This window comes from Podarcis erhardii (assembly GCF_964252035.2).
Source record: "Podarcis erhardii genome assembly, chromosome: 13".
In the NCBI taxonomy this organism is placed as follows: Eukaryota; Metazoa; Chordata; class Lepidosauria; order Squamata; family Lacertidae; genus Podarcis; species Podarcis erhardii.
The window spans coordinates 45,723,372-45,745,534 of NC_138502.1; the positions used below are offsets into that span (position 1 = coordinate 45,723,372).

General features: G+C 47.2%; 1 protein-coding gene across 2 annotated transcripts in view; it reads left to right on the forward strand.

Annotated features, from left to right (window-relative positions):
* Positions 1–22,163, forward strand: part of SH2D4A (SH2 domain containing 4A) — a 48,195-nt gene that overhangs the window by 14,285 nt on the left and 11,747 nt on the right. For both annotated transcript variants that reach the window (XM_081836340.1, XM_081836341.1), the window contains exons 2-6: positions 365–580; positions 5,479–5,638; positions 8,383–8,563; positions 12,137–12,217; positions 14,591–14,711. In XM_081836340.1, coding sequence (XP_081692466.1) covers positions 415–580; positions 5,479–5,638; positions 8,383–8,563; positions 12,137–12,217; positions 14,591–14,711 — 709 coding nt within the window. In that variant the 5' untranslated portion in view covers positions 365–414. The remainder of the gene's footprint in view (positions 1–364; positions 581–5,478; positions 5,639–8,382; positions 8,564–12,136; positions 12,218–14,590; positions 14,712–22,163) is intronic.

The window sequence follows — 22,163 nt, forward strand, 5'->3', positions numbered from 1 at the left end:
CACAGGCGTTCTTGTCAGCTCAAAGCATCCTCTGAACCTGGCTGTTGCTTTGTTCACATGTACGGATAGAGAGATGGGTAAAAGTGCTGCTTAGCTCCAGATGCTGAGTTTCCATCCGAGGGCAGCCAAGTCCTTGATTTATTTGTTTCCTCCGTGAGCTCTCTGTTTACTTTTGAAGTCCTTGCAGGAAGTCGGAGCTAAAATAGGTGCAGCTATTTGGGAGTGTGTAATTGCCATGTGGACAGCCTACATTCCTGCTGTGTCTCTTGGGTGGAGAAAAGGTTCTGCTTCTCCTTGGGCCACCGAGGTGGTTGTCCTGGCCAGGTGAGGAGAGTGACTCTTCCTCTCTCTTTCGTGGGTTCAGTCTTGGCACCACAGGTCTCCTCCGTCCATGCCCAGGAGCATTCTGCAGCCATGCTGAAGCAGATCTTGGCAGACATGTACGTGGACCCGGAGCTCCTGGCAGAGCTGAGCGAGGCGCAGAAGCAGATCTTGTTCTTCAAGATGAGGCAGGAGCAGATCAGAAGATGGAAGGAAAGAGAAGTCGCGGTCACTTCGCTGCAGCCCGCAGTGAAGAAAGGTCAGTGAACAAGCGGCTCTGGTGGTGCTTAGGCATTTGAGATCTAGTGGGAAGAAAATGAGCGGTTGTTGTTGTTATTTGCATTAATTATTGAGATTTCTATGGTGCCCTTCAAGCATGTTTTCAGGGCAAATGAGAAGACAACACAATAAGTGAAGCTTTGGGGTAGGGTGTAAGAAAGTACTTCCCTACAAAAGGAAGTTAATACCAAATATTATACAGTGGTACCTCAGGTTAAGTACTTAATTCGTTCCGGAGGTCCGTTCTTAACCTGAAACTGTTCTTAACCTGAAGCACCACTTTAGCTAATGGGGCCTCCTGCTGCCACCATGCCGCCGGAGCACGATTTCTGTTCTTATCCTGAAGCAAGTTCTTAACCCAAGGTACTATTTCTGGGTTAACAGAGTCTGTAACCTGAAGCGTATATAACCTGAAGCGTATGTAACCCGAGGTACCACTGTATGCAAGTCTTTAGATCACTAATAATCATAAGAAGCCTATTATGCAGGTCAGTAGTACTATTACAGTGGTACCTCGGTTTACATACGCTTCAGGTTACAGACACTTCAGGTTACATACGCTTCAGGTTACAGACTCCGCTAACCTAGAAATAGTCCCTCGGGTTAAGAACTTTGCTTCAGGATGAGAACAGAAATCGTGCGGTGGCAGCGGGAGGCCCCTTTAGCTAAAGTGCTGCTTCAGGTTAAGAACAGTTTCAGGTTAAGAACAGACCTCCAGAACGAATTAAGTTCTTAACCTGAGGTACCACTGTATTCCTAAACTGGAGAGGGGAGAAGTCTGTGTGGATGGAGGGGGGAAGGAAGGCTGAGAAGCAGAGACAGACAGAGAGAGCTACAGTTACCTGAGGCCACCTGGTGAGATCATTGCAGAGGTGAGATTTGAGGTGAGGACTTTGTTTCAAACAGCAGCTGTCTCTCCCTCTCACCTCAGTCACTATGCCTCACTAGCTACCGTATTTTTCGCTCTATAAGACGCACCAGACCACAAGACGCACCTAGTTTTTGGAGGAGGAAAGCAAGAAAAAAAATATTCTGAATCTCAGAAGCCAGAACAGCAAGAGGGATCGCTGCGCAGTGAAAGCAGCAATCCCTCTTGCTGTTCTGGCTTCTGGGATAGCTGCGCAGCCTGCATTCGCTCCATAAGACGCATACACATTTCCCCTTACCTTTTAGGAGGAAAAAAGTGAGTCTTCTAGAGCAAAAAATACGGTACATTAAACACACAAGCATCAGGCTGTTCAGTAAATTTATTTTGAAGTGGTTCAGGTAGGTCCAATTCCTAGTAGATCACTCATAGGGAGAAAATCCTCAGCTGTCGCACACAGCTCTCCTTTCTCATGGAAATGAAGTAACTCTGTCTACCTTTTCCTCTAATAATAATAATAATAATAATAATAATAATAATAATAATAATTTATTTATACCCCTCCCATCTGGCTGGGTTTCCCCAGCCACTCTGGGCGGCTTCCATAGAAACCAAAAATACACTAAAATATCACACATTAAAAGCTTCCCTAAACAGGGCTGCCTTAAGATGTCTTCTAAAATCTGGTAGTTATTTTTCTCTTTGACATCTGGTGGGAGGGCGTTCCACAGGGCAGGTGCCACTACCGAGAAGGCCCTCTGCCTGGTTCCCTGTAACTTGGCTTCCTGCAGTGAGGGAACCTCCAGAAGGCCCTCGGCGCTGGACCTCAGTGTCCGGGCAGAACGATGGGGGTGGAGACGCTCCTTCAGGTATACTGGACTGAGGCCGTTTAGGACTTTAAAGGTCAGCAGCAACACTTTGAATTGTGCTCAGAAACGTACTGGGAGCCAGTGTAGGTCTTTCAAGACCAGTGTTATATGGTCTCGGCGGCCGCTCCCAGTCACCAGTCTAGCTGTCTCTGTATTATTTGTTAAATTTCTATACCTCCCTTCTCCGAAGATCACAGGGTGGTTGACAATATAAAAACACAACAACGCATAACATAATAACAAACAAAAGCAATACCCACACACACAGTTTAAAAGGCCAGATTGTTTAATTAGCCAAAGGCCTGGTTGAAGAGGAATGTTTTCACCAGGTGCCTTAAGTTATGCTACATAGGCACCAGACGAGCCTCCCTAGAGAGAGCATTCCACAACTGGGGAACCACCACGGAAAAGGCCCCGCTCTCATGTTGCCACCCTCCAAGCCTCTCATCGAGGAGGCACACAAAGAAGGGCTTCAGATGTCCAGGTCGGTTCATATAGAGACAGGCAGCCCTTGAGGTATTGCAGTCCTGACCCATTTATGGCTTTTTAGGTCGGCACCAGCACTTTGAACTGGGCCTGGAAACGAAATGGAAGCCATTGCAGTTGTACCACCACCACCACCTGGCAATTAATATCTACTCTGAGTAAAACTACCACCCTTGGTTTCTCAGTGGAGCTATCTTGCCCTTCAGTTCTGAAGAACTCCCAGGGTGGCTTACAATGCATGGAATCCAAGTAACAGGAATACAATTGTGTTCATGTCAATGCATCAGATCAATAACAGTAATCAGGGTGTGTTTCATTGGAGGAACAGGAAATCCCAGTGATGAAATCAACCATAGCCTCTCGTGCAACGGGCGAGACGGCACTTTTTCTTCTCACACCGTTGGATCCGCTCTCACTAAGATAAATTGCCCCCACCTCACTAAACACCCCTTTAACCGAAATATTATTTTCCTTTCCTCTTAAAATTCTAACCCAGAGTATCCTGCGGGGTACCTTTGTGAGGGGATATTTAGTACAGTGGTACCTCAGGTTACATATGCTTCAGGTTACAGACTCTGCTAACTCAGAAATAGTACCTCGGGTTAAGAACTTTGCTTCAGGATGAGAACAGAAATCGTGCGGCGGTGGCACAGTGGCAGCGGGAGACCCCATTAGCTAAAGTGGTGCTTCAGGTTAAGAACAGTTTCAGGTTAATAACAGACCTCTAGAACGAATTAAGTACTTAACCTGAGGTACCACTGTAAGTTGGAGTCTCAGACAGGTTTTCTTTAAATAAACAATAAAGATTTACTTAAGGCAAGATAGTATATAACACAAATGGATTAAACTTAGGTTACTGCAGGAATGGAATGCGATTTCACTTTAATTCACTCTCAGTTGTTTTTGGCATTACAGTGGTGCCTCGCAAGACGAAATTAATTCGTTCCGCGAGTCTCTTCGTCTTGCGGTTTTTTCGTCTTGCGAAGGACGGCTATTAGCGGCTTAGCGGCTTTAAGAAAAAGGGAAAAAACTCGCAAGAACTCACAAGACGTTTTGTCTTGCGAAGCAAGCCCATAGGGAAATTCGTCTTGCGAAGCACCTCAAAAAACGGAAAACTCTTTCGTCTAGCGAATTTTGCGTCTTGTGAGGCATTCGTCTTGCGGGGCACCACTGTATAGGTTTGGTTCCTTTGTATGGTGATTCTTTCAGTTATCCACCCCCCTTTAACAATCCTGCTCCTGAGGTACTTTAAGTAATAGACCAAAGGGCTCTCCACACTCCCTCCCTTCCCTGGGTTTTGGGAGTTTCTTCTTTTGCCTGGAAGAGTCTCTCTCCTCCAGACTAGATTTGAGTCCCAGGTAGGCTGTTCCTTTCCTGCTCCTACTTCTGCTGGCTCAACCTCTGCCTCCCAGTGAAATTCTGGTCTATTCCTCCTACAGGACACCGCACACTGTCCGTCACAATACACTCAGAGTGGAAACTGTTTTTTTCTTTCCACCTTTTTCTCGCATTCACTTTTTCTACCTCAACCTGTTTCCCTACCTATCTCCCCAACCTCTATTCCAACACACTTCAACCAACTCTCTCCTCATTCTCTCTCCTGGAACCACGGCCAATCAGAGACTGCCATTCACTAACCATTTGCTGGCAGGGAAAGAAAGAAAAAAACGAAACACTTTTTGATCCAACCGGTCCAGCAAAACCAACTTTTTCGTCACATCTCATTCTCCACTTGGCAAGCTCCCTTATGGTAACTGCAAACCTGCAAACTACCACATCTAAACAAACGTGGGCCATTTTGTGTACATTGCTGGGCTGCTTCCAGATGGGAGATTACTGTGGAAACTGTTTGCATGAAACACACAACGTCATAATCAGACACTCAGAAGTAAACCTGGTGTGTTCTGGTCAAAGAAACTGGGATAACTAAGGAGCTGGAGAGTCGCACACCCCCAATTTGTAGAATAAGATCACTGGTGCATCTAACCTAGGGTTGTCTGTTCTGCCAGCCCATCTCAGAAGACAGAGGCAGGTCTTTCCCAGGTCTGTTAAATGAAAATTTTAACTGGCTGCTAAGGGCCAGTTGGGACGCGGGTCCCAACATAGGACTTGCTGATCAGAAGGTCAGCGGTTCAAATCCCCATGATGGGGTGAGCTCCCATTGCTCGGTCCCTGCTCCTGCCCACCTAGCAGTTCGAAAGCACGTCAAAGTGCAAGTAGATAAATAGGTACCACTCCAGCGGGAAGGTAAACGGCGTTTTCGTGCACTGCTCTGGTTCGCCAGAAGCGGCTTAGTCATGCTGGCCACATGACCTGGAAGCTGTACGCCGGCTCCCTCGGCCAATAAAGCGAGATGAGCGCCGCAACCCCAGAGTCGGTCACGACTGGACCTAATGGTCAGGGGACCCTTTACCTTTACCTTTAGGGGCTGAAAATGGGCTCTCATTATGCCAGCCATTCACTTTGCCAATGAGCTATGAAAACACACACTCCATCATGGGGTGTGCTGGAATGAGGTCTGTGCAGTAAGGACTGGACTGGTCAGTGTGTTGGCCTAGTCAACACACTGTGTATCATTGCCCTGGCTGGGAGGTCCTTGGGTCACATGCCCCTTCTCATGGGGCCTTCCTACTGAACCTTGTTTTTTTTGTTTTGCAGTCCATGGGAAATCCGTTCAGTGGAAGCTGGGAGCAGACGGTGACGTCTGGGTGTGGGTGATGGGTGAGCATTCTATGGACAAGCCATATGACCAGCTCTGCAGTGACCTTCTTGCTGAAAAAGTGAAGCAGTTGTCGCTTCAAGAAGCAGGGGCAATAAGGTTGGTATGGCTTTCCAAACATTCAGAACAATACTCAAAAATCTGGCGCAACCGGTCGGGCCAGCTGGTTTTTCCTGACAGACGAAGGGATCAGGCACTGACTAGTACAAACTGGGAACCTCTCCGTTCAGATGGAAGATTCTCCAAACCATGTTTGCCTTTTAAAGACCTGCCTTTGTCAGTTTATGCTGTGTGAGTGTGAAATCCAGTTCCAAATGCACTTTCCTTGACTACCCAAAATATTAATACTGTAGTGTTAAAAGGTTTTTTGGGGGAGGAGGAACAAGGATCCCCTCAACTCCTGGGTGCTAGATGCTCCCCATAATTCCTGGATTTTGTAAAAGTTAGAATTAATGGAGGTTTGATTAAACTGTGCCAAACTCTGCTGGATCTAGTTTATGTTGGCATAGCTAGTTGAGTGTGGGTCATTGGAGGAACAAAGCTAATAATGGTCTCACCGTTAACCCATCAAGAAAGACATTAGGAAGAGGAAGACTATGTCAGACAAGGAAGATAGGTTCTGTCCTGTAGCTATGTGTTAGTGGGTGGTGACAAAAGGGTTTTAAGCAGGGGTCAGCAAACTTTTTCAGTAGGGGGCCGGTCCACTGTCCCTCAGACCTTGTGGGGAGCCAGACTATATTTTGGAAAAAAAATGAACAAATTCCTATGCCCCACAAATAACCCAGAGATGCATTTTAAATAAAAGCACACATTCTACTCACGTAAAAACATGCTGATTCCTGGACCATCCACGGGCCAGATTTAGAAGGTGATTGGGCTGGATCTGGCCCCCGGGCCTTAGTTTGCCTACCCATGGTTTTAAGAGTGTAGGATTTCATTTTGGATTACTGTATGTAACTGAACATGAGGCAGGATGTCTGTTTTATGCAGCAGAGAGGGTCAGACATGATGTCTGGGGTCTCTTGAAATCTGAGGCTGGAAAGAACAGGGCCCTCTTGGCATGTGGATGCTCTGTACACACTCCATCAAGGCACAGGTATATATATATATATAGATGTGCCAAGAAACCATATGTCATAAAGACACCACAGTTTCCGCTGTGCCTCATTGTCCCCAAAGGGAACACAGAACCTGGCAAGCTTGCCTGGTACCCCTGGTACCTTTGCACCGCTTGGAGACTGGGGTGGAGTTTAACAAAAGAAATAACAGGGAAACGGTGTAGTTCTGAGTATGGCTGTCAGTTTCAAGACCTTTATTTCCACTAGCGAAACCCAGAATGGCCATCCTGCATGTCATAGGAACATAGGAACCTGGCAAACTAGACCAGCTTAATGCTGTCTACATCGACTGGTAACAGCTCACTAGGGTTTCAGGCAGGGATCCCAACCCTCCGTGGAGATGCCAGGGTTTGAACCAGGCAGAGTGAATGCTTGTCCACTGAGCTACAGCCTCCCCGCCTCCGACACTAGCTGGAAGGCAGTAACCTGCCTCTGGCCCTTTCTTGAGATGTGCTGCAACTTTGTAAGTTGACAAACACATCCATCCAATGGTCCCCAGTTCTGATTTTCTGATACTTGACCCTTTATTTATTTGTTTGCTGAAGACTTCTAGGCTGGTTTTTTAGAGAGCCCTACACTCATAATGGTCAGGGATCTCTTTACCTTTACCTTACACTCATAAAAGAGACGCGGGTGGCGCTGTGTTGTAAACCACTGAGCCTTGGGCTTGCTGATCGGAAGGTTGGCAGTTCGAATCCCCGTGATGGGGTGAGCTCCCGTTCCTCAGTCCCAGCTCCTGTCAACCTAGCATTTCGAAAGCACGCCAAAAAGTGCAAGTAGATAATAGATACCACTCCGGCAGAAAGGTAAATAGTCTTTCCGTGCGCTGCTCTGGTTCAGCAGAAGCGGTTTAGTCATGCTGGTCACATGACCTGGAAGCTGTATGCCGGCTCCCTCAGCCAGTAAAGCGAGATGAGCGCCGCAACCCCAGAGTCTTTTGCGACTGGACCTAACGGTCAGGGGTCCCTTTACCTTTACCTTACACTCATAAAGGGACGCGGATGGCACTGTGGTGTAAACCACTGAGCCTCGGGCTTGCCGACCGGAAGGTCAGAAGTTCAAATCCCCGCAACGGGGTGAGCTCCCATTGCTCGGTCCCTGCTCCTGCCAACCTAGCAGTTCGAAAGAACATCAAAGTGCAAGTAGATTAATAGGTACCATTCCAACGGGAAGGAAAATAGCGTTTCTGGTTTTTCCAGAAGCAACTCAGTCATGCTGGCCACATGACCCGGAAAAACTCTCTGCGGACAAACGTCGGCTCCCTTGGCCAGTAGAGCAAGATGAGCGCCGCAACCCCAGAGTCGTTCGCGACTGGACTTAACTGTCAGGGGTCCTTTACTTTACTTTACACTCATAAAATGAAACAGCTTACGGGAGCTGTTTAAAACCCTGGTGCACTACTGTGGCTTCAGGGCAATTTCTTGAAGGCAGGGAGGAAGCCTTTTAAAAACGTTGCTAACATGACTTGGTAAGTTGTCCATCTTCAGGTTTGAATGTTAGGAATCCGCATGATGGGGTTGTTGAGGGTAGGAGTGCATGTGTTTTGCCTCGTCCACATGTACGCACTGCATGCTAATGTGCGTTCAGTGTGAGACAGTGTGCCTTATTTGGGGGTACACATGGCATCATCTCCCTGTCATCAATGCCCCACCCAATTTGTTGATCTAAAGCTCATTCTATTTTTTTCGTTTCGTTTCCCAAAATCCTCTTTTGGTCCATTTACAGAAGAAACCTAGCGGAAGGCTTCGCTGAACATTCTGCCTCGTCACCTCTGCATTATCCATCAGACACCCAGTTTGGATCAGAATCGCAAGGAGGCAGCAAAAACCTTGCAAACTGGGATGTGTACAAAGCTGTGAAAAAAGAACCAGTTCCTGAAAATGCCAGAAATCAAGAATATGTCCAGGTAATTTTCTGGTCTTATGTTACTACTCAAACGTTAAGATGAAGGTTCAACTGAAATTGAGGGAGATACACTGTGAATTGGATGGTCCCTTCATAAAACCAAAGCTGAAGGGGGTCAAACTACACATGAATGGAAATGTATGTGCTCAGATCTTGTCATATTTTTGGAAGACTTTAAAGCTGCCATGGGGAGCATCAAACTGGATCAGAGCTATAACCCTGGGGTAGAGGGTTAACCCTTTCCCAGTTTCAGCTATTCTGCTTCAAATCCTCCCATTTAAGTCAAAAGACAAAGAGCTTCTGCTGACCATTGCCAAATGTAGCAATTCTCTGATAATTGTACTGGCTCAATGGGAAAACTTTAGAATATAAAATCACTCCAGTGATGGATTTTCACCATTGCAACGTTGTTCTACTCAGAAGGAAAATGGCTAGCAGCGGAGGAGCTTGGGACCTGGGAAAGGTAAAGGTACCCCTGCCCGTACGGGCCAGTCTTGCCAGACTCTGGGGTTGTGCGCCCATCTCACTCAAGAGGCCGGGGGCCAGCGCTGTCCGGAGACACTTCCGGGTCACATGGCCAGCGTGACATCGCTGCTCTGGTGAGCCAGAGCCGCACACGGAAACGCCGTTTACCTTCCCGCTAGTAAGCGGTCCCTATTTGTCTACTTGCACCCGGGGGTGCTTTCGAACTGCTAGGTTGGCAGGCGCTGGGACCGAACGACGGGAGCGCACCCCGCCGCAGGGATTCGAACCGCCGACCTTTCGATCGGCAAGCCCTAGGCACTGAGGCTTTTACCCACAGCGCCACCTGCGTCCCACGTTGGGACCTGGGTAGGGGCATCCATAATCCCTGAAGTGTTGTTGTTGTTTAATGCAATCCCTGAAGTGAGTGGGTGAATCGCTGGCATCCTGGCACCTGTGCCAGACAGGTCGTCATTCCAAGAACAATCCAAACCCAACCTCAATGGATTGGGGTCTCAGTCAAGACAAAGGGTGTGTTTAACTTGGCTGGCGAAACAGGAAAATGTAAATACTTTCCTTTGTTTCACCTAAAGATTGGAATCTGGAGGTCATGTGAGGGAAAGGGCAAGCCTGGCTGGTGCTCAAGTATCTGTCCGAAGACCCCCTCCCAGTTTATATCATAGTTATGACAATTTCCACCCTCTCTTCCCCACAGGTGGGCGGGGTTTGCGGCACCGAGTGGGGGCTCACCTGGGCAGGTACCTCCCACCTGTTTGGGCTGGCCTTTGACCCGCCCTCGGCCAGGGAGGACAATGGAAAAGAGGCTGACCCAGAGGGGCATCCTTTGTTCGGGGCTTCTCTCGTGCTTCTTCCAAGTGGTAGTTGGAAGTCTTGTTGCAACAATAAAGATCAGGCCTACTGGCCACTGTCTTGCTTCAGTCTCCTGGCTGAAGTCTCTTGCTTGTGATCCCTGACTTGTGTTGTAAATAAAAATTGCCCTTTCCCCTTATGGGGTATCCATATAGAGCCCATATAGAGTCCTTACATAGGTTCCCTATTGGTAGGAGAAAATAACAGGCCAACCAGAGAATATTGAGAAGCAAAGCAGCTAGTAAGCTTGATCTTTATTGATCTGTTGCAACAGGGTGCTCCCCTCACACGCAGGAAAGGAGGAGGAACCCCAAAAAATGGCACGCAAGGCCTTATAAAGACTTTTGAAATTGCCAACCTGTAGATTAAGACCATCCCCCAGAAACGTCATACATACATCACAGAAGGGGTGTAACCTAAGACCACTCCTCAGATACATCACACCTACATCACAGAAAAGGTGGTCTAAAACAGAAATTTGAAGGTTGTATTTCTCCTGTCTGGCAGGTTACTTGATTGGATTTCCTGGGGAGCCTGGCCAATCTTTTGTAATGATAAATACTTTGTTCCTGGGCCAGGTCACAGGCTCACACCCTATTCATATCTTAAATGTGCCCTTAAGACAGGACCTTGCAGAGAAAACATTTGCTCAGTTTAGGAATCAAAATGGTTCCAGGTTGGCCTTCCTGTGCTGATCTATGTATGTGCTTGGTTGGTACACTTATGAACATTACCCTATATCTAAGACCATAAAATTCCTATCACACCTGAACCTATGGAAGCCAAGGTTCGGCAATTGTGGGGTGCCCCAAAGACTCCCAGTACGAACGCAACTTTGAATGAAATTGGATTCACTGTAATCTTTCTTGCTTGAGAGCAAGTAATTTACTCCCTGCCGAGTTTTCTCTTAAAAGTTTTGAGAGCTGAACGAGTCTGTCTCTGTGTTAATATGTAATGGGAAGGAATGTTTGTTAAGTAGGCTGGTCACCAGGCAGGAGGATGGGAGCTCTCCTTACTGCATTGACTGAGGTGCTTAAATCAGAATTTGAAGGTCAAATGTGGTAACTAGTCACTGGCCCTTCTTCTGCACCTTGGGTTAAAAAAAAGCAGTTGGCTTCATTAAACACACTTTTAGATCTTCACTTGCACAATTAGCTGTGGGAAATGGGACTCGCTCACCACATTAGTACTTTGGTCTACAACTTAGCAGTGACTATGGAGCTGCTGCTCTTAGCAACATTAAATATTCCTAGATGCAGGAGAGCGTTTTTCTATGACTAAGTTCTGCGCTTTGCCATCTTTGTGGAAGGGTGGGATAACCAGTCTCGTATCACCAACGTGCTTAAGTCCAGTGAATGCATGAAGGGGTTAATACCATAGAGTAAGCTGTCCTGCCAGGCTTAGCTATGTCAGTTCCCCTTACCTTGGAAGGAAATGGGTAATCAAGCCTTTGATCACCCCTAGTCTACAGAAATGTGAGACGCCCCATCAGTCTTGGCATTCTGCCTGCTCTTGTTTAGGCAACAATTCCCCTGAATTTGAACTTCCTTGTCCCAGTTGAACTGTTTTGATGGTTATACCTTTTAACTGGGGTGGGTTCTTTTGGTATATTTTCATTATGTGTGGCTTTTAAGATTGATTTTATACTTGTAAACTGCTTAAAAGCCATTTTGGTACATAATACAGTGGTACCTCGGGTTACAGACGCCTCAGGTTATGCATTTTCAGGTTGTGCACCACGCCGAACCCGGAAGTACCGGAACAGGTTACTTTCAGGTTTTGGCGCTCGCGCATGCGCAGACACGCTAAATCGTGCTTTGCGCATACGCAGAATCGCCAAAGCACGACCTGCATGTACGCAGACGTGACGCTGCGGGTTGCGAACGTTGCAGGTTGCGAACGTGCCTCCCGCATGGATCACGTTCGCAACCCGAGGTTCCACTGTAACTTGGGTGAGGTATGCTAGACTGAGCAATAGTGACTGGCTGAAAATCTCCCTGTGAGCTTCACAAGCGAGTGAGGATTTGAACCCAGGTCTCCCTCATTTTACACTCTCTCCATTCTGTTACACCACTGTGAAGCAAAATATGTATCTCCTCTGTGGGCCTGAAAATCCAAGAATTCTGATCTTGACTGTGGGCGATTCTTCAACCTGTATGTTTTGGAACACAATTAGATTTGAGGTTTAGAGTCAGGGTGTGAAAAGCTTACAATCCTGTTTTTCTGTTTGGTTGGATTTTAGGCTCCCACCAGTAAGCCAAGAGGTATAGAACAGATGCTGGCAGACTCTATCAATCATTCAAGGAAGTACGGCTTGCGGCAGGTAAGGAAACAGTGTGGGTTTATGGAAGCAACTGCATTTTGCCTGTATTCTCTGTTGTCTCCTGGTCTCAGAATCATGGAATTGTAGAGTTGTAGGAATCGTCTAGAGATATAAGCCATGCTTCTGAATGCAAATCAAATCATGAGACAAGTGTGATCTTAAACACCCCCCACCCCAAGGCCCTTTAATTGGGATGCTGCACAATTAGCAAACCAGAAAACTAGTCTGCTACACGATGTAGGTAAATTGTGTCAATGCTCAGTGCTCAGCCGTGGCAGGACTTTGGGGCGAGGCCACTTCTCAGAGATTTCCACTTTCGTTTAAAGAAGAAGCAGAAGCCCTGGAACAGACTAGCTTCTCACACTTAGTAGACCATGGGTAGGCAAACGAAGGCCCGGGGGCTGGATCCGGCCCAATCGCCTTCTAAATCATGCCCGTGGACGGTCCAGGAATCAGCGTATTTTTACATGAGTAGAATATGTGCTTTTATTTAAAATGCATCTCTGGGTTATTTGTGGGGCATAGTAACAACAACAACAACAACAACAACAACAACAACAACAACAACAACAACAATTTATTATTTATACCCCGCCCATCTGGCTGGGTTTCCCCAGCCACTCTCGGCGGCTTCCAACAAAGATTAAAAATACATAAAAATGTCACACATTAAAAACTTCCCTGAAGAGGGCTGCCTTCAGATGTCTTCTAAATTGTCAGGTAGTTGTTTATCTCTTTGACATCTGATGGGAGGGTGTTCCACAGGGCGGGTGCCACTACTGAGAAGGCCCTCTGCCTGGTTCCCTGTAGCTTTGCTTCTTGCAGTGAGGGAACCGCCAGAAGGCCCTCGGAGCTGGACCTCAGTGTCCAGGCTGAACGATGGGGGTGGAGACGCTCCTTCAGGTATACTGGACCGAGGCCTTTTAGGGCTTTAAAGGTCAACACCAACACTTTGAATTTTGCTGGGAAACCTACTGGGAGCCAATGTAGGTCTTTCAAGACCGGTGTTATGTGGTCTCGGTGGCATAGGAATTCATTCATTCTCCCCAAAAAAATATAGTCCAGCCCCCCACAAGGTCTGAGGGACAGTGGACCGGCCCCCTGCTGAAAAAGTTTGCTGACCTCTGCAGTAGACCGGAGCAACATGGAATGGTTGGTGTCAAGCAGTTGGTGCCAAGCTATAACCTTTTGCAAAATCACTGTTAAAAGTGGCGTATGAAAGGCATAATGCCCCCTGGTGTGTTCATTCCATTATCCAGTTTATTAAAGTAGTTTTGTAGTATGCCCAATAGCCTACAAAATCTGTTTTGACCAGACAGTGCGTGTGTGCGCGTGCATGTTTATATGTGCACCCTGAGAGCAAACCTGCCACTTTATGAATAGTTTTTAAGAAATCTTATAATGTCATCTGTCACCAAATCCTTTGTATCTGGAGTGGTTTCATTTGTTTGCAGAATAGAATCCTAGAATTGCAGAGTTGGAAGGGTTTTCCAACCCCCCTGCAATGAAGCTGCTGAATAGATATTATATATTTATCTTCCCCGACAGGGACTCGAGGCAGGTGCCAGACAAAAATAAGAACAGCTAAAAAGATTAAGAGAAAAAACACAATCCTAAAAAAAGAATTAAACACGGATAGAATTAAAACTCCTGTGTGTGTTGTAACAGACAGACAGACACAACCAAAACAGCCCAGCACCAGCCCCCTCGTTAAAAGCATTCAGTTCCCAAGAGTCTATTGGAACAGGAAAGTCTTCAGCTTCCAGAGGAAGGAAGGACAGCAAGGAGGGAGCCAGTCCAGCTTCTCTCGGGAGAGAATTCCAAAGTTTGGGAGCAACCACCAAGAAGGCCCTATCCCATGTCCCCGCCAAGCATGCCTGGATAAACCTGTCCATCTAAAACTGAAAATTATCCCTTATTTCAGGGATAGCCAACATATTAGAGTAACTTCCATCAGCCCCTGCTTGCATGGTCAGTGGGGCAGGGATGCTGGTCGTTCGCAACCACAGCATGTTGGAGGAACCATGTTGGCAGGCCCTGTTTTATTTGCCAGACGCCTGCCATTAAAAGTGCAGCTCAAGGGGAAAGATATTCCAGCATCCTGTTGCATTTCTGAATCATAGAGTTGGGCAAAGGCTCGTTTACACGGTTGCTCAACTGTGTCCCTTGGCCCTAAAGATTAGTCAGGCGACAAATTTTGATCGGTGACTAAAGCGTTTGTCGACACATCTGCCAATCACCTTATTAGAATAAGTTTATGACCCTTATCAGAGGTATTGCTGAACTGCCCATTACCTGTAAATATGATTGCCATGCAGGAAGTAGATAGGTTCACACTAAACAAAATACTTTGTGTGTGTGTGTGTATGACAGAGGAAGGAAGAGGAAATGAATACAATCGTGAATGACAGCAGAGCACAAGAAGTGACCCTAAATCGCACCTATGAGTCAATGGAGAAGTTGGAGAAGGAAGATCCTGTCTGGTTGGAAACTCGTAAGCCCCTGTTAGATCTCTTATGTGATGATGCCTATCAGATTAAACTTAGGACCCACTTGCACGATCCATTCAAAGCAGTATCATTCCACTTTGCACACACCTGGCTTTCCCTAAAGAATCCTAGGAACTGTCATTTGCTAAAAGCTACAATTCTCAGAATGGCTGAACAACCAGCCTCTCTTTCCAGGAGTTTTAAGAAGGCAATGTGTACACAGGTTCCTGTTTGTTCTTTTTGCTTATTTGCAAACTAGCAGCGCAGAGATCAGAAACGGAGACATAAAAATATGAGCAAGCCTTTGCTGAATAACTTGTACAGTGGTACCTTGGGTTAAGTACTTAATTCATTCCGGAGGTCCGTTCTTAACCTGAAACTGTTCTTAACCTGAAGCACCACTTTAGCTAATGGGGCCTCCTGCTGCCGCTGCGCCGCCGCTGCACGATTTCTGTTCTCATCCTGAAGCAAAGTTCTTAACCTGAAGCGCTATTTCTGGGTTAGCGGAGTCTGTAACCTGAAGCGTATGTAACCTGAAGCGTATGTAACCGAGGTTCCACTGTACAGTGGACATTTGGGTTGTGAACGTGATCTGTGCAGGAGGCATGTTCGCAACCTGCAGAGTTCACAACCAGCAGCGCCGCGTCTGTGCACATGCAGGCCGCAATTCGGTGCTTCTGCGCACGCACAAAGCGCGATTTAGCACTTCTTCGCATGCGTGAGCGTTGAAACCCGGAACTAACCCGTTCCGGTACTTCCAGGTTTCGACGTGTCCTTAACCCGAAAACGTGCAGCCTTAAGCGTCTGTAACCCGAGGCATGACTGTACTAAAATACTCCACTCCTGTCACCAACCTTTATATTACAAAAGGAACAAAAGTCTATCCTGAATTTAATCTGGCGAGAAGCTGCTGGTGTTTCTCAGCCTCAGGCTTGCCCTGGTTCCGTTGCAGCTGTTCTCTCTGGCTCCACCTCTTCCATCACACACACTGCTGCCACACGCTGTTGTTTTTTCCTGTATGCATTTCCTGAATCCTGGGGAAATTCCATTGCGAGGTTACCTTGGTCTGACTGGAGACAAGGAGAGGGACTTGAAAGTCGCAGAGAAGTTACTTGTTTGCAACCTGCAACCTGTTGTACCTTCGTGCTTACCAAGTCACCTAAGAGATACAGTTGGAAATAAAAGCACAATATTCGAAATATTTTTAAAAATGCGGAGTAACAGACCTGCAGCGACAACAGCCATTGCAAATTCTTTTGTCCCAATGTTAAACAGAGGTCTTGAAACAACTACAAAAACCTGCCAAACCAGAGTCAAAAGTGAGTGCTTGCGCCATCCGTTTTTTTCAAAACACCTTTCAGGCAGGCAAAGGTCTTTCTCTGGCTTTTCCTTCCTCCTTGAATAATTTTGCCAGCTTCTTCTGCATCGCCCGGGAGGCGGCGCTAAGGCGTGAGCCCCATCATTGCAGGCAGCAATGCAGACAGACGAGGAATGAAGAGACTAGATTTAGGATATCGGAATGTGAAAAAGGCCGCAGCTTTATTGACTGGCACGAAGATCTAGCAATTTAATGACATTAAATTCCTGTTTGAATAGCATTTCAGCTTATTGCTGCCAGACTGGAATTGGCTCGATACTGGAGAGATTCGAGTCGATTAACAGGGGAGAGCTGGTTATAGCAGGCTCTGGAGAATTGCTATAGCTGGAAAAATTAATGCATAACTAAAAGGTGGCCTGGGGGTGTGTGTGTGCTAGATTCCTCCACTGAATAGTTGAGCCTTATTCAATAAACTAGGAAACATGGATTGGTCTTGACACCTACTGACATCGTTTCATGGGCTCTGAGGGACAGAGCGATGGATGTGCAGGGCTCTGCATTGGCAGGATCAGTTAGAGATACGAGTTGGTGATCTAGAGGTGAAATCTGTTTTGTGCTAGATTGGGCATTCAAATTCTGTGATGTTTTCTCTCTGGGCTTGTAATAATTTCACTGAATTGTGGGAGGAAGTGAGTGTAGACTGGAATTGATCCCTGGACATAGTTTATTTCCCTTCCTTCTGATTTCTTCATTGTTATACAGTGGTACCTCGTAAGACGAAAAACTCGCAAGAAGAAAGAGTTTTTCGTTTTTTGAGTTGCTTCGCAAGACGGATTTCCCTATGGGCTTGCTTCGCAAGACGAAAATGTCTTGCAAGTTTGTTTCCTTTGTCTTGCAAGTTTGTTTCCTTTTTCTTGAAACCGTGCATTCAGGGGGTGCAGTTGCCACTTGACTTCGAGGAGCAACTCATAGCACGCAGTGTGGTAGCCTTTTTTGAGGTTTTTGAAGACTTTGGTGATTTTTGAAGCTTTTCCAAAATCCGTGCTTCGCAAGACGAAAAAAATCGCAAGACGAAAAAACTCGCAAGACGAAAAAACTCGCAAGACGAAAAAACTCGCAGAACAAATTAATTTCGTCTTGCAAGGTACCACTGCGAGGTACACTGTACCACTGTACAGTGGTACCTCGGGTTACGAACTTACTGTATTTTTCGCTCTATAAGACACACTTTTCCTCTCCTAAAAAGTAAGGGGGAAAGTGTGTGCGTCCTATGGAGCGAATGCAGGTGGGAGGCTCTGCTCAGCGCTCCCTTTAAAGAGCCGCGTGGAGCATGTGTGTGGCTCTTGGGGGCTTTTCCCCAAGGAGGGAGAAGGGCTTATGGGATAGCCGCACGCAACCTCTCCCGGACAGGGGATGAAGGCTCCCCTTGCCCGGGAGAGGCTGCGTGCGGCTATCCCATAAGCCAGGACAGCAAGCAGGATTGCTGCGCAGCAATCCCGCTAGCTGTTCTGGCTTCTGGGATTCAGAATTATTTTTTCTTGTTTTCCTCTTCCAAAAACTAGGTGCGTCTTATGGTCTGGTGCATCTTATAGAGCGAAAAATACAGTTTTTAGTTCTGGAGGTCCGTTCTGAACCTGTTCTTAACCTGAGGTACCACTTTAGCTAATGGAGCCTCCCACTCCATTCTGTTCTCATCCTGAAGCAAAGTTCTTAACCTGAGGAACAATTTCTGGGTTAGCAGAGTCTGTAACCTGAAGTGTCTGTAACATGAAGCGTCTGTAACCCAAGGTACCACTGTATATGCTGAATATGTATATATATGGGGTGTGAGTACCTCTGCTGGGGGACACATTGTGCTCCTTCTCGGGTCGTTTGTCTACCTTGGTCCCCACACTGCACTCAGCTCTCACCTGAGTCTCAAACCCTTGGTGCGTGGGGTGAAGGGAGTAGCTGTCCAATGTTGGCCTCTCTGTTGACTAAGTCCCATCCCATGAGCTACCCTCACCTAGCTTAGCCAGCCAGTCGAAGCCTGCATGCTTCTTGGAGGCTGAATCTGTCACCTCTTCAGCAGCCCACCCATCCCATGCCATCTCTATATCTCTTGGCAAACAGGACATGCTACTGGACTCCTCCCAGCCTTGTTCCCAATGCAGATCTTTATTCCCCCCTTTTTCCTGGTGTAGATCTTTATTCCTTCTTCCCTGGTAGCGGGAAGGCACCATTTTGTGGTATAATAATAATAATAATAATAATAATAATAATAATAATAATTTATTATTTATAGCCCACCTATCTGGCTGGGTTTCCCCAGCCACTCTGGGTGGCTTCCAACCAAATATTAAAAACAATACAGCATCAGACATTAAAAACTTCCCTAAACAGGGCTGCCTTCAGATGTCTTCTAAAAGTCAGATAGTTGTTTATTTCCTTAGCATCTGGTGGGAGGGTGTTCCACAGGGCGGGTGCCACTACTGAAAAGGCCCTCTGCCTGGTTCCCTGTAACTTGGCTTCTCGCAGTGAGGGAACCACCAGAAGGCCCTCGGCGCTGGACCTCAATGTCCGGGCACCTCAATGTCCGGGGGTGGAGACGCTCCTTCAGGTATACTAGACCGAGGCCATTTAGGGCTTTAAAGGTCAGCACCAACACTTTGAATTGTGCTTAGAAACGTACTGGGAGCCAATGTAGGTCTTTGAAGGCCGGTGTTAATATGGTCTCGGCGGCCGCTCCCAGTCACCAGTCTAGCTGCCGCATTCTGGATTAGTTGTAGTTTCTGGGTCACCTTCAAAGGTAGCCCCACGTAGAGCACATTGCAGTAGTCCAAGTGAGACATAACCAGAGCATGCACCACTCTGGCGAGATAGTCTGCGGGCAGGTAGGGTCTCAGCCTGCGTACCAGATTGAGCTGATAAACAGCTGCCCTGGACACAGAATTGACCTGTGCCTCCATGGACAGCTGTGAGTCCAGAATGACTCCCAGGCTGCGCACCTGGTCCTTCAGGGTCACAGTTACCCCATTCAGGACCAGGGAATCCTCCACACCTGCCCGCCTCCTGTCCCCCCAAAACAGTACTTCTATCTTGTCAGGATTCAACCTCAATCTATTAGCCGCCATCCATTCTCCAACCGCCTCCAGGCACTAACACAAGTTCTTCCCTGGTAGCGGGAAGGCACTATTCTGTGGTATAATAATAATAATAATAATAATAATAATAATAATAATAATTCATTATTTATAGCCCGCCCATCTGGCTGGGTTTCCCCAGCTACTCTGAGCGGCTTCCAACCGAATATTAAAAACAATACAGCATCAGACATTAAAAACTTCCCTAAACAGGGCTGCCTTCAGATGTCTTCTAAAAGTCAGATAGTTGTTTATTTCCTTGGCATCTGGTGGGAGGGCATTCCACAGGGCGGGTGGCCCTCTGCCTGGTTCCCTCTAACCTCACTTCTCACAGTGAGGGAACCAACAGAAGGCCCTCAGCGCTGGACCTCAGCGTCCGGGCAGAACGATGGGGGTGGAAACGCTCCTTCAGATACACTGGACCGAGGCAGTTTAGGGCTTTAAAGGTCAGGACCAACACTTTGAATTGTGCTCGGAAACGTACAGGGAGCCAATGTAGCTCTTTCAGGACCGGTATTATATGGTCTCAGTGGTCGCTCCCAGTCACCAGTCTAGCTGCCGCATGCTGGATTAATTGCAGTTTCCGAGTCACCTTCAAAGGTAGTTGCACGTAGAGTGTATTGCAGTAGTTCCCCACAGGTGCCAAAATGTCTTTGACCAGATCTAGGCAGTAATAATAATAATAATAATAATAATAATAATAATAATAATAATTTATTTATACCCTGCCCATCTGGCTGGGTTTCCCCAGCCACTCTGGGTGGCTTCCAACAGAATATTAAAATACAATAACCTATTAAACATTAAAAGGTTCTTTAAACAGGGCTGCCTTCAGATGTCTTCTAAAAGTTTGGTAGTTATTTTTCTCTTTTCTTTTAGGCTTGATTGTTGCCAACATGTGTCTGTCCAGCCTTTGCTTGTAGACTTCCAGAGAGGCAGAGCCCACCGCTCCTCTAGGCAATTATAGAACTATACAATACAGTGGTGCCCCGCAAGACGAATGCCTCGCAAGACGGAAAACCCACTAGACGAAAGAGTTTTCCGTTTTGGAGGTGCTTCGCAAAACGAATTTCCTATGGGCTTGCTTCGCAAGACGAAAATGTCTTGCGAGTTCCTGCGGGGTTTTTTTCCTTCCCCCCCCCTTTTTCTAAGCCGCTAAGCCGCTTATCCGCTAAGCCGATAAGCTGCTAAAAGCCGCTAATAGCGCTAAGCCGCTAAGCCGTCAATGGGCTTGCTTCGCAAGACGAAAAAAACGCTAGACGAAGAGACTCGCGGAACGGATTCTTTTTGTCTTGCGAGGCACCACTGTAATAGAGTTGGAAGGGACCCCGAGGGTCATCTAGACCAACCCCCTGCAATGCAGGAATCTCAGCTAAAGCACCCATGACAAATGACCATCCAACCTCTGCTTAAAAATCTCCAGGGAAGCAGAGCCCGCCACCCCTCGCGGGAGTCTGATCCACTGTCAAAAAGCTCGCACTGTCAGAAAGCTCCTCCTGATGTTTAGTCAGAATCTCCTTTCTCGTCACTTGAAGCCATGGGTTCGAGTCCTACCCACCGGAGCAGGAGAAAACAAGCTTGCTCCACCTTCCATTCGACGGCCCTTTAGATATTTGAAGATGGTTATAATATATCCAGGGGACGCGGGTGGCGCTGTGGGTTAAACCACAGAGCCCGGGACTTGCCGATCAGAAGGTCGGCGGTTCAAATCCCCGCGATGGGGTGAGCTCCCGTTGCTCAGTCCCTGCTCCTGCCAACCTAGCAGTTCGAAAGCACGTTAAAGTGAAAGTAGATAAATAGGTACCGCTCCAGCGGGAAGGTAAACGGCGTTTCCGTGCGCTGCTCTGGTTCGCCAGAAGCGGCTTAGTCATGCTGGCCACATGACCCGGAAGCTGTACGCCGGCTCCCTCGGCCAATAAAGAGAGATGAGCGCCGCAACCCCAGAGTCAGTCACAACTGGACCTAATGGTCAGGGGTACCTTTACCTTAATATGTATATTGGGACACGGGTGGCACTGTGGTCTAAACCACAGAGCCTAGGGCTTGCTGATCAGAAGGTCAGCGGTTCGAATCTCTGCGACTCCCGTTGTTGGGTCCCTGCTCCTGCCAACCTAGCAGTTCGAAAGCACGTCAAAGTGAAAGTAGATAAACAGGTACCACTCCAGCGGGAAGGTAAACGGCGTTTCCATGCGCTGCTCTGGTTTTGCCAGAAGCGGCTTAGTCATGCTGGCCACGTGACCCGGAAGCTGTACACCGGCTCCCTCGGCCAGTAAAGTGAGATGAGCGCCGCAACCCCAGAGTCGGTCACGACTGGACCTAATAGTCAGGGGTCCCTTTACCTTATAATATCTCCAGTGATTCGATCCAGTGGCAGATTGGCACATTTTTTTGTCTGTGCTGCTGCCCCCTCCCTTTCCTGCAGGTTTGCGCAAAGGCTTCCTTCTCTTGGCACAGGCAGCCCTGGTGTGAGGAGGGGACATGAAGGGGAGAAAGTCTTTCCTAAATGTGCTGTAAATGTTTGATGTGTACACAGCCTGATTATGCCCCAGAATGTCTGTGTGTATATGTAAGTCTCCCACTTCCCCAAGAAAAGGGGGGACCCCAAAGGCTGTACAACTTCGTGTTGTTTAGTGTACCGCCTCCCTTCCCCTGGTGTGTGAATCTGAGCCTCAGAGTCTTGGCACCAAGAAACGCCCATATTAAAAAGCCCTGAGCAAACAGCTGTGCAAACAGAGGGGAAGCCAACTTTCCTTTCTCAAGCTGAAGGAGGCTCAGAAACACACCTCAGTGGGTTCAAACACAGCAACAAACTGGCTGTTGAGTTGCGCTCCAACCTGCTCCTCAAAATGATGCCAAATCTCTCTTTCTCTCTCTCTCGTATTAAATTTTCTGCTTTACAATTTAAAGTACTCATTTTACATCCTTAAGATATCAACGACTCCCCTTCTTCTCTTTCTATGGTTCAATTTACATATCATAAATCCCTGCATATTTTACAAAAACTATACCAATCAGTA